At 41.7% G+C, this 12199-nt stretch overlaps 2 protein-coding genes and 1 pseudogene across 2 annotated transcripts; 1 reads left to right on the top strand and 2 right to left on the bottom strand.

The window, feature by feature from the left end:
- Nucleotides 1–1006: 1006 nt before the first annotated feature.
- On the bottom strand, nucleotides 1007–5371 carry LOC103986893 (probable protein phosphatase 2C 45). The gene is made up of 9 exons (XM_065111562.1): nucleotides 5220–5371; nucleotides 4876–5086; nucleotides 4200–4327; nucleotides 3893–3991; nucleotides 3642–3800; nucleotides 1877–1963; nucleotides 1709–1800; nucleotides 1554–1628; nucleotides 1007–1468 (listed from the first exon to the last, which is right to left on the bottom strand). The coding sequence occupies exons 2-9, from the start codon at nucleotides 5016–5018 to the stop codon at nucleotides 1313–1315; spliced, it is 939 nt and encodes a 312-aa protein (XP_064967634.1). The 5' UTR covers nucleotides 5019–5086; nucleotides 5220–5371; the 3' UTR covers nucleotides 1007–1312.
- LOC103986892 (uncharacterized) lies at nucleotides 5017–9418 on the bottom strand (annotated as a pseudogene).
- Nucleotides 9419–10299: 881 nt separating this feature from the next.
- On the top strand, nucleotides 10300–11629 carry LOC135614328 (WRKY transcription factor WRKY51-like). Its single transcript, XM_065111561.1, has 3 exons — nucleotides 10300–11021; nucleotides 11133–11258; nucleotides 11357–11629. The coding sequence occupies exons 1-3, from the start codon at nucleotides 10345–10347 to the stop codon at nucleotides 11514–11516; spliced, it is 963 nt and encodes a 320-aa protein (XP_064967633.1). The 5' UTR covers nucleotides 10300–10344; the 3' UTR covers nucleotides 11517–11629.
- Nucleotides 11630–12199: the final 570 nt, after the last annotated feature.

Raw genomic sequence — 12199 nt, 5'->3', positions numbered from 1 at the left:
CCTTAGAACACGATTCATCTTTATTCTCCAATAACAGTTTGCAACGTATTGGACGGGGAGGCTTTTTTTTCTCTTCTTCATCATTGTGGCTGCGAGGCGAAATCCAAATCTACCCGCTAACCTACCTGCATTGTGATTGGAGAGTGATAGGCCTATGGTATTAACCTCTTATCACCTATTAGTAGCCACGTCAGAGCCAACGTGGAGCCTTGGAGCCAATGTGACGCATGCACACCGACATGGCACCTCGGACCCCTACGTGACGATGGACTGTGCTCACGTTGCTCGAGGCCATACAAGACGATACCGCATAATACAGAATCATCCGAAAACATATGAACTGTGCATGTCAGTTTGCACCATGCAGAGTGTACGGATTGATCAATCGGATCTCGGATGTTCAAAACACCATTAACTCACTTAAGCTTCGAAGGAGTCGAGTCGAAAATCCCCCTACCGACTTCAAGCTATGTGCAGGAATATGTTGTGAAAAAGTCAAATATAGAAGAACTTACTCCTTGCTCTACCTTGGGTCGACCCAGCAGACGTCGCTCTAACTCGACTTGGCATTGACCCCCTCGACTTTGTGTTCTCAGGATTGAAGATCCTATATAATAACAATATTTTTTTAGTTTATATGATAGAAATTAGTGGGATAAAAAACGGACATCAATCCAGGAATTCCTCTTCTTAGTGGTGTGAAAACGGACAACAATATCTTTCGTGGATCGCACAGGTGCGTTGGCCCTAAGGAGATCATCTTATTTTTCTTCGTAATTTTTATTTTCAAGCATAGAAGCTTTGGCTAAAAAGAGTTTGTTTGTTTCGCGTTTGCCAGGAGAAACAGCATATGGTTTCCCTCTCGGATTAATCATCACAAAATTATATGGAATCCTGAAGCCTAGAGTTACATCTCTCTTGTGACAACAATTACAATGCATGTGTGCGTATAAGAATGATATGATAGACTGTTAGATGCTCAATCCATTCAATTTGGACAAATCACTAGAACAAATGAATGCATTAAAGTGTCTGTCATCAAGTATATTACGAGAGGTCTTTAAATAAGCAATGCAGTTCTACCACTCTGCCGACACAGCATTCGGGCCAGGACGATAATATTAGACTGCTCTAGCAAATTGCAATGTCTGTTCTACGATACAACACAAGGTAAACATGGTCATTATAAGCCGGAGGACTCCCCGACGTGTTAATTCCATTTGCTGGGCCCTTATAAGCCAGTGAACCCTTATTGACTTCTAAATCTTAGGATTGATTACTAAAAGCTAAGACTCAGAGCAGGCAGCATGATTTATCGATGTTCAACGGTAGTGTTATTCTCACCAGCCGAGAAATGAACAACAATGCAAGTTATATTATCGGCACTCCCTCTTTGAGAAGCCTCCTGCAACAGTCTCCTTGCCGCTTGCTCTGGGTCCTCTATGGATTGAATCATGGCAACAGCCTCCTAAGATGTTTTACAAAGAAAGATTCAGTTTTCCGAAGCTAATATCCATCACAATTGTAGGATAAGATCTGGATTTGTTGAGTACCTCATTTGTAACTACGTCCCAAAGTCCATCACTTGCAAGGATGAGAAATTCCAGAGAGCTATCAATTACCTCTTCCTGTGTTTGAACAGTTTAAGTACACAAACTAGAGTGGCAATCAGGTATACTACATAAATTCATGCTATTTATCACCATACCCATATTTCTGGATCAACAACAACAAACTGTTTCAAGAGTCTATCACCAAATGCACGAGAAACTGCAAGAACACCACCAACCCGCCATGTTCCTGCAGTTGACCGTATGTCCGTTTCAAATATCAGAACAATCTAACTGTAGCAATAATTTGCAAAAGAAATATGTACCAGCCCACATCACAAAACCACCAGCTTCTTCAATTCGTTGTCTCTCATCTGTTTGATCAGGCTTGTGATCCCTTGAGACAGCAATAGCTGCATCAAGTCCCAATATCAACTTTACAACAACTAAAAAGAGGATCTTACAGAAAGACATAGAGAAGCTTGTTTCATAATCTTTAAGAAAATCATCTGACAACACCTGATGCAGATCATCTTTGTTCTTACGAGGAAAATTAGATTAACCCTGCCACTGATATCAAACTTGTTCAAGCATTACTTATGCAAGTTACTACAAGGGGTTGATTTAAAGCAAAACCAACTCAGAACAACAACTAAAATTTTAAGAGAAAGGCTAATTATATGTTTGCATCAACCATTCTGTGACCATTTGATCACTGAATAGTATGCACAATGCAATATGCTCGGTAGCAAAAACCCCTACATACATGGGTTGGCTATATGGATATTGTCGCCATTAAGCACAATCGAAGGATAGCTTTTTCTCTACCTATCCATCCACCCATATTATCAAGTAACTCACCTCTCCCAAAGATATTACTATTGGATATTTGCAGATCACCTTAGGAGGATTTTCCTCATTTTATTCTTAGTTGGAAATACCCAGGTTGTTATTCATGCAAAAAACTTGTTATTGTTTAGACCATGATACTTTTAGAGATCTTACAATTAGTCAAATATAAATACTACTTGTGAATAAAGATTTGCAATCAACAGCAAGTACAGAAAAGTTATTTATATAGTTTACCACCAGATAGATGCCTAAAGATTAAAAAAAGCCATCTCAAGCAGCGTTTTGAATACTGGTTCATATCGACGTACTGAGCTTTGCTCAGTATGATACGTACCGGTATATACCATCGATACACCCGGGCATATCGATGCTACACCCTAAAACCTTAAAAATACCTTCACCTACCACGCTAGGACGTATCGATTAGTATGCCTTGGTAACGGTCGAAATCTGGGGTAGTATCGGTCGGTATGCCTCAGTACCGATCAAAACATTGGTACTACCCGGTAGAGAATGGTCCGCATATCAATATTCTCTTAGACCGGTACGTACTACCCGTATCGGACGGTACACATCGAAATTGAAAACCCTGATATCAAGCTTTCTCCTATATACAAGCAAATAATCCAATATTTATATTTACTAGAAGAATGAAAAACACCAAAATCCAAATATGTCTGTTTGTATGCTTCGTATTATATTTCTAGCAAGTAGTATACTATTTAAAATATGGACTAAAATAATGGTGATAACCAAGGACAAAATCAAACCAAATCCATAAAGCATAATGTATCTGAACATACTTCTTATTATGAGGACCTCTGCATATTTAAGACATCTTTTTCTAATCATTATGAATTGGTATTTCTTATTAGTAAAACCATAATAAGAGACCAGATTTACCTCCCTACAAAATAGAAGTCTTTCTCACAAACGAGATATCATTAGAGCCAGAATACCTGCTGAACACCCATACAACAAAGGGTTTCTTTTTTCATCTTGAAAAGTCAGCAGTTGTTGATATTGTTCTAGCTAATATATGAGACGTCACAAATGTCCAAATATTTTCTTATGCATGTACCAGATCCTCCAAAAAACATTTGCCAACACCAAGTCTGTTCAGCTTATGCTCAATATATGTTCAGCCATGTATCGAATGAAAACTTTGCAGTAGAGAGATCCCTTCTAAACAAATAAACACTTTGGTACAGAAAAAACACAACTGTATATGAGACTCACCTTTTCCACCCTTACATACAACAGCCCTGGAATCACCAACATTTGCAACTAACAAGCGATCACCAACAAGGACAGCAGTTGAAGCAGTTGAGCCAGCATCATGGCTCTGATTATTCTCAGATTTCAGAAATTCTGAGTCTGTATGGTTGTATGTATCAGCTGCAAGATTAAAAAGTGGATCAAGATGATAGGGTACTGTACAAAGAGTCATGACCCACAACATGCTCCAGAAATTAAATGACAAGACAAACCTATAGCTGACTTGGTATCACTAAGGAACTTTGGGTGCCTAATTAAATTGCTGAAGAGATTTTGTTTGACATACTCCGCTGCCCGAGCACCGCCATGACCTGATAAGAACCAAATTTATTTAAAATAATAAATCCAAAAGTAAAGAAACTATGGTAATATGCCAACCAATGAAAGCATGAGATATAGAAAATATAAAATGTAACTAAATATTGGTCTGATTTCCTTGATATGGGTTTCAAATCACATCATCTACCAGAAGTACATTACTTGGACCATTCCATTTGTAAACAAGAACAAGGTTCATACCATCGAAGACCCCAAAAAAACCCACAATTTCTTCATCAACACAATCAATTCTTGCATCAAAAAAGTCTTCCATAGAAGACCTCTTGCCCGGCGAGCTCGCATACCCATAACTGAACTTGCCATTCTGACTGCAATAGAGAACAAAAATATATTGGTAATCTGAGAATCAACGCTTAAATTCATCCATTAAACACCAACAATGTTAGTTTTTTTCTATGGCCAATCCTTTTAATGAACTTAATGGTCTCTCAAAACCAAAGTATTTTAGAGTAATAGAAACTATGTGGCATTTCAATCAGTAAAAAAGACTTCAATTTTTATTAACAACTCTTAGAATTTCTTGCCTAGCTCAATTACAGAATATCGTACACCATTTTTATCTCAAAAGGATTTTAAAAAGTCATTTTTCTGCATCTCTTACAGATATGTCTTGGATTCTTCCATAATTGAAATTTTATATACAACAATGCTTCATTGATAATCATGCCATAGATAACTGCTAATTAACAATGATTGCTCACGGAGACAGCTTCGATTCCACAACCTAAATAAAGGTTGAGGGCAAGCACAACAAGACAAAATTCTTGCCTAACAAAAAAACATCACATGAAAATATTATAATTCCGATATCAAGAACAAGAAAGGAACTATTTTTAACCACATAAATCGTGTATACCTGAGTCCTCCTCCACTAACAGGAGCTGCATCGGATTGAGTCCCGCTGACGGAATTCAAGTATCTCATCTTGTTCCAGAAAAAAGGGTTCAGAATCCCCAAGAACAGAAGCAACAGAGCCGGTCTAGCTACTATGGAAGGCATCCTCTTCTGGGAATCTCCTCATGATCTCCAACTGCAAGCCGCGCCAAAGATCCGATTCTAATCGCCACCTGCACCAGGAATTCAATTGCTCAGACATGATTCCCGAGCTCTCTCAAAGAACCACCAGAAATATCATGAAACCAAACATCATGAAGAAGAATAATATGGAAAGAACACAGAAACGAAGAGGAAAGCACGAACCCTAACAGCCTGAGAGAGAGAGAGAGAGGGGAGGAGGAGGAGGAGGAGGAGGAGGAGGAGAGACACGAGGGAGAAAGACGAGCGGGCCGCGGGTGAGGTCGTGCGGTCGTGGGAAAAAAGAGGGAGAAAAGAATTGTGTGCGGTGAAACGCCGCTCCCACCAGCTTTACATTACCTGTCTTTTAACTGAAACTAATAGTAGGGCCCAACTGTGAAGCTAATTATACCCATTCACGAGGCAGGTAGCGACGTGGGTAGTAACTCACAAGTATGAGATGTACTTTTCCGTGTGATTTAACGTCGTGCTGGGAGAACACTGACGTGGCGCGCATCCGTAGGACCAGAAGGGATGTTACGACCCGGTCGGACAATGAAAGAAAAGAAAAAAAATAATTTACCTGCAAATGACAACCCAAGAGTGTACCAGTTCTGTCGTTGTACAAACTGTGGGTTCCATTTTCCGTAAGGAAGGTAGCCACGTCAGGTGATCTATGGCCGTGGCTCGAAAGAAATAGATGTACCCTTTCTAATACGGTACCATAGACGTCGCATGAATAACACGTCATCCGTGACTCGTAAATGAGCAATAAATGCGACTTTCTCATAAAATACGTATTTCCTATTTTTATTTTTAAAATAATATTCTTAATTTACACCAAACATTGATACCGTGATGGGCCCTCTTACCGAGAATTCAAAATATCAACTAATATATTTTTTTAAGACGTTAGCTAACCTAATCGATAAAGATTTGATAGTTTAATCTAAAATCGTACCTTTGAAAAAAAAATTATAATTTCAAAAATATAAATTATCTTTTTTAAATAAAATAAATAATATATTGTTTTTTTAAATAATATTCCTAAATTACACCGAACATAGATGTAATTGTGGACCCTCTTACTAAAGGTTAATGGTTTGCAATGTTAAGTGACATTTTTTTAAAGTTCTACCAAGCTTAATTGATAAAGATCTTAATAGTTTACCATAAGATCTTGGCTCCAATTTTACTCTTTTCATTTAGTTTCGTTTATAATTTTTTTTAATACGATATACTGAGAAACACTATATATGTTATTAGGAAACATGACATCAAATCTTGCTTCTTTGATTATCATTGTCTATAGATCATTATAATATAATATTTTTAAAAATTATAGTTAGTTTAGTTAATATTAGAAGTCTACTTAAATTATTTATCATGTTTTTAAGTAGGTTTTATAGTATTTTTGTTATGATAGCTAAAACATTGTAACAAACCAAAAATACTATAATAGACAGAAATTATTTAAAAAATAATTTAAATATTTTTAAAATTAGGAGGTACTTTTGAGAACAAGCAAAATGAAAACTACCGATTGGGAAATATTTAAAATGAATATTTTTTTTTTAAAAAAAAACCTGATGTTTAACAAAAGACCGTAAATTAAACAAATTTTATTTTATACAAATAAAACTATTCATTCAAGCAAAATATAAATGGCTCAAAACCTATTGACTCCCAAATCACATTACATACAAAAGAATATTTTACTTTTTAGGGGAAATTCACATTTGAATATCCTTGCAAAGTTGAAAATAACATATTTACCACTATAGATTTTAATATAATTTGTATTCCTCCAAATATTACGATCGCCTATTTATGTCATTATTATTCACATCCATTTAAAAATCCAAGATGAGCTACTTTAACTGTAACAAAATTTAGTTTATTTGAGTCTAAAAATTATATGAAATATCTAAAATAGTCCAAATGTCATTAGCATCATAACAGGTTTAAAATGCATTCATGTAAATTAACATTTTAATTTATAATCAATTTGTAGTAGCTAATAGAAAGTAACATTAATGATACAAACACAAGTTTTTAGATTTTAGAAAATATATACGCATATGTGCTAAACTAAATTCTGAGTTGACAAATATGCAAGTCATAAACTTTGGAGGGATAATTGTATACTTTAGCCTCATTGCTTGAATTATGCAACTGATGATGACTTTGGAATGAACATGACTCATGTTAATCTGTCATAAAAAATTGACATATCGGAATTCATATTTTGATAGCCATATGAGAAATATTTTAAGAGGTAACCTTTCAATGTGTAAAACTACTTCTATTTTTATCTGGAAATTGTCAAATATAAATGGTACAAAAGAAATGGTGGAAATATTAAGGTTGGAAACGCATTCAAGTATGATAAAAAATAGATTAAAGTTTGTCGTCAATCCCATTTATTCACCTAATTCTGATCCTTAATGGTTCTCATATTCATGGGGTTTGATGCCAAACCTTGTTTATTTGTGCCAAGTCCATCTCTGCACATAATTGAGACTCCTAATATGATGATGGGGTGTTGCTCAAATCAACAATTGGAGAGTTCACCCCCCTATGACAAGTTTGAGACTTTTAGTCTCTTTCTTTGTGAGAGTTTTTACTCTGTTTTCATCAATATTCTTCTAAGTTCTATGATAACGACACACAGATACTCTAACAATTAATTTGTTTGGCATGTTTCAGATGTTTACAGGCAAGTAGTAGATAGATAACAAACACAGATGATGATGATGAAGCACTTGGTAGGCCTAAAGATGAATGAACACTGCTACTTCTCAACCATCTTTCTGAGATTCCATATGAGATACTTGGAGATGGCCACTAACAACAGTAATCATGCAAGTGTTAGATTTGACTTGAAAACGACAACCGCATGTCACACATTCCCAGAGCAACACTCAACTGCACAGAAAGTGAGTTGCAGCTTCAAAGGTGCATGTAGAATTCAGGAGGAGTTGAGGCACACACAGTCTCATTCTTTCTTGTCTCTCAAAATCTTTCTACCATGTGAGACTTATCTAGCCAGAAGTCAAATTAAAGAAAAGATATTTATTTTATCACAAAAAATATGAAAATGTTTTGATGCGGTATCTACTCTGAGTAGGATCAATATACACCGATCTTGGTTTTATCATATGGTCAAAGCTCATCAAGAATTCTGATAAATTTAAGTTGAATCTAAATCCACATCTGTGAAAGAACTCCAAATCACAATTCATAAGGAGTTCATATATCATTTCCAAAGTTTTATAAAAATCATATTTTTTTTATAAAATCATCGGATGAACTACAAAAGTGACAACAGAAAAACACTAGTCTTATGAAAGTCCAGAAATTTAAGATAGATGTTAAAAAGACATGAAACCATAACTAGAGGTTAATAGGTCGAACCTCAAATTCTGTAGCAGTTCGCCTGATATAGCATGCACATTGTAATTCCAAGCTCTGGATAAGATCTCCCACACAGAAAGCTGCTGCAGATCAAGGTTAGAGAAAACAGAGAAACAAGACAGAGAACAAGGATATACCATGGCAATCACTGTTGATTTGGGGGCGGAGGTGGTGGTGGCATTCCAGGTCTTGCTGGAGCAAACACAGGCACCGGCCCACCTGGCGGCGGTGGCATCCCTGGCCTTGGCGGCAGTGAAGCAGGCATACCAGGCCGCATCACTGGCGGAGGGACCCTCAGCATCTGTGGCGGCACCGGGAACGGCGGTGGAGCAGCCCCAGGACTGGCAGCGAACTGAACCGGCACAGTCGTTGGTGGGCGTTGGCCGACTGACGGGGGCTGGCCTGAGAAACCCGGCATCTGCCCCGGCGCCGGCGGGTGGACGACCTGGGATAAGAGATTGGCGGGGCCGAGAGCTGAGGCACAGGCGAGCGCGATATTTGCGGTTGCATCATCCCGGGTGCGGGCCCGGCGAGCCCGGGCTGGGCCTGGACGAGAGGCGCGGTTGAGATGCCGGGGCCCGGGCTGGGCCTGGACGAGAGGCGCGGTTGAGATGCCGGGGCCAGCGAGAGCTGCGGCGGCGTGGGCCTTAGCGCGGGACTCATCGGGGGGCGGGGGACCCTCGACGGTCATGGACACGACCTCCTTGCAGCGAAGGAGGACGAGGCCGAGAATGCGGCGGTCCTCCCGCTCCTCGCCAGGCTTCTTGCCCCGCGCAGCGGCGGCGCCCTTTACGGGGGGAAGATTGCGGAACTCCTCGCAGTCGCCTAGGACGAGGTTCATGGTTCTCCGTCTGGATCGTGGCGCGCATCCCGTAGTTGATGTACTGCAGCATCTTCGAGCCCTTCGCCATCGACATGGCTCTCCGTCCCCGATCGCGATTCGGGTCTCTAGGGTTAGGGTTTTTTGGGGGGCGGGACTCAAATTGATGATGAGTAGTATAAATATCGTGTTCAAGTGAAATAATTCTTTGCTTTAATTCAACAAAATAATAAATGGCTTCCTGAACAGTTGAAAAACTGCGTTGACAAATATCTCTCATTTCCAAAAGTCAAAACAAGTAAAAAATAAGGAGAAAATAATTAACTAAAATATTTCTTTCTCGAAATTGAAGATACGTTAAATTGTTGACTATTGTTGTAGTTTTCTTTCTTTGATCGACTAAAATAAGTTGGATATTACATGAGAGTGATGTTTTGACCGGACAAAACGGGGTGATTTGAAACGGAGGTTTCATAAAAGTCTACTAATCGGACGGTGGAGAGCAATATAAAACCTCGTGATCGTAAGAAGAGAAGATATCGTGGTACCGTAACAGCTTTTTCTTTCCCGTAATTCTTTGCCTACGTACAAAGATACCCACCTGGATAAACGTGCCTTGTGATTGGGCGTTTGGTGGCTTCAGGCGCGGGTCCCGCCTCAACTGTCCACTGGTAAGAGAGGAGCAGAAACGTTCATGGTATCGGTGATAAAGTATCGCTTCCTTTCTTTTGAAGGCCCCACATAATTGAAGCGTCTCCCCAACCCACTCCGTGGAAGAAGAGCTCGTTGCAGAGAAATCATATACCCACGCCTACACCTCCTATACGAGAGCGGGTCCCGAAGAAGACTCGATCTTCTATCCACGCAGGTATAGACGGGTTAGTTGGTTTCAGAGAGGGAATAGTTTTGCCTATTTGGATCCCATCTCGAGGAAAAGCGAAAGATCAATGCCGTCGGAGTGGAAACATCGTTGACTCGCCCCTGCTTCCACTCTCACTCCCACTTATAAAGCAACGCCTCGCCTCTCGTCGCCTTCTAATCTAACCGATCCGCCTGGGGTTTGGATCTGCATCGATGGGCGTCGATCTCATGGGGTACCGCAAGATGGACGATCAGATCGCCATCCAGGAGGCGGCCGCTGCCGGTATCCGCTCCATGGAGCACCTCGTCCTCCGCCTTTCCGACCAGCAGCAGCAGCAGCAAGACTGCCGCGAGATCGCCGACCTCGCCGTGTCTAAGTTAAAAAAGGTGATCTCCATCCTCAACCGCACCGGCCACGCCCGCTTCCGCCGCGGCCCGACCGGCCCGCCCCCGCCGGGTCGGCCGTCGCTTCCCGCAGCGTCGAAGACACTAACCCTCGCCCCGGTTCCGCTGCGGGTCAAGCCCCCTGACCACCCCCTCCCGTTGCCGACTACCCAGGCCCTAACCCTGGACTTCACCAAACCGATCTTCGCCACCGCCGCAAGCGAGGTGTCACCCCCGAGCCGGTACAACAAGGGGTGCTTCAGTATCTCGAAGTCGTTGTCATCGGCGACGTCTTCGTTCGTGTCATCCGTCACTGGCGACGGCAGCGTGTCGAACGGCAGGCTCGGGACCTCCTCTCTACTCCTCCCCCAGCCCATCGTTGTCGGAAAGTCGCCTCTCTCGTCCGCCCTCCACCAGCGGGGCCACGAGCACACCCACGCCCACTCCGATCACGTCGCCGGCAAGTACGCCATCCCCGGCTCCCGCTGCCACTGCTCCAAGAAAAGGTAAAACAAGAGACCATCGCAAATCCGAACGCCTACATCCGCGCACTCAAGCAAACCGACGCCGTAATTAGGCCCAACTCTTTATCTAACTCTTAACCTCTCATCACGCAGGAAATCTCGGGTTAAGCGGACGATACGCGTGCCGGCGATCAGCTCCAAGGTGGCCGATATCCCCGGCGACGAGTACTCCTGGCGCAAGTATGGGCAGAAGCCCATCAAGGGTTCCCCTTACCCTAGGTAACCTTTCCTGCGCCTCCCCCGTCCTTCCGATCGCCATCGGACGGTCGTGATTCGATCTAACGCTGTGTCTTTCCCCCACCCTCCGTTACCTTCAGGGGCTACTATAAATGCAGTACCGTCCGAGGCTGCCCCGCGAGGAAGCACGTGGAGCGGGCGCCGGATGACCCCTCGATGCTGATCGTGACCTACGAGGCGGAGCATCGCCACAACCCCACCGTCGCCGGCGCTTCGCCAAAGCCCGCCGCCGCAATCTGAGGTCGCCCTCCTCCTTCCTAGGTCTAATCCCGGCCGTTCACTGTTCCCTTTGATGATGTAAAATATGTTTTTATATTAACTAAGAAATTATAAATATAAAAAGATTTTGACTCCGAGTGTGTGGAGGGAGGGCGAAGAAGGTCTGCGCGGCCCGCTGTCTCCGTTGACTGGTGTCAACTGATAAGATCAGCGTTGTCTCGGTACAATTGTGGTGTGGCTTTCATGTGGTGGGGTGGGAGATGGGGAAGCCAGGTGCAGGAACAGCAATTATTGATGGCGGTAGGTCAACTGTCTCGGATGTGGCTGGAGAAGAAGAAGCTGCAGTGACCAAGTGGTTGTGGGGGGGTGTAGGTGATGGATGACATACATAGTAGGTTCACTTTCATGTTGGAGTGGTTTGATACTTAATTTTCATCCACCTATTGCTACAGTTTAGAGACCAAAACAATTATTATTACATGCAAATCAGCTCAAAAGTATTTAGGCTTAAGCTATTAGCAGTAAACTTTGGATATATATTTATGATCCACTATGGACTTGATGGCATCCTAAATTGTAGAAAAAAATGGTTCTCTGTGCTCTTTATTTGCTAGTGGATGCTCCACAGACTTGATGGCGGTTGGGAAGCGATAACGATGAACGATGTGGAAGAGAATCCACTTCCCACTCCACCTCTTACCTTT

The sequence above is a fragment of the Musa acuminata genome, chromosome BXJ2-6 (genome assembly GCF_036884655.1).
Source record: "Musa acuminata AAA Group cultivar baxijiao chromosome BXJ2-6, Cavendish_Baxijiao_AAA, whole genome shotgun sequence".
In the NCBI taxonomy this organism is placed as follows: Eukaryota; Viridiplantae; Streptophyta; class Magnoliopsida; order Zingiberales; family Musaceae; genus Musa; species Musa acuminata.
Note: the sequence above shows the minus strand (reverse complement) of the source record. Positions and strands in the feature narration are given on the sequence as shown.

What these genes read in the sequence shown, in the direction of transcription:
- LOC103986893 (XM_065111562.1), bottom strand. Translation starts at nt 5,018, where the DNA reads ATGCCTTCCATAGTAGCTAGACCGGCTCTGTTGCTTCTGTTCTTGGGG. An exon ending in GTTAGTGGAGGAGGACTCAG is followed by an intron (nt 4,328 to 4,875) that starts GTATACACGATT and finishes TCTCTATTGCAG; the next exon opens with TCAGAATGGCAAGTTCAGTT. An exon ending in TGATACCAAGTCAGCTATAG is followed by an intron (nt 3,801 to 3,892) that starts GTTTGTCTTGTC and finishes TTAATCTTGCAG; the next exon opens with CTGATACATACAACCATACA.
- LOC135614328 (XM_065111561.1), top strand. Translation starts at nt 10,345, where the DNA reads ATGGGCGTCGATCTCATGGGGTACCGCAAGATGGACGATCAGATCGCC. An exon ending in TGCCACTGCTCCAAGAAAAG is followed by an intron (nt 11,022 to 11,132) that starts GTAAAACAAGAG and finishes CTCATCACGCAG; the next exon opens with GAAATCTCGGGTTAAGCGGA. An exon ending in AAGGGTTCCCCTTACCCTAG is followed by an intron (nt 11,259 to 11,356) that starts GTAACCTTTCCT and finishes CGTTACCTTCAG; the next exon opens with GGGCTACTATAAATGCAGTA.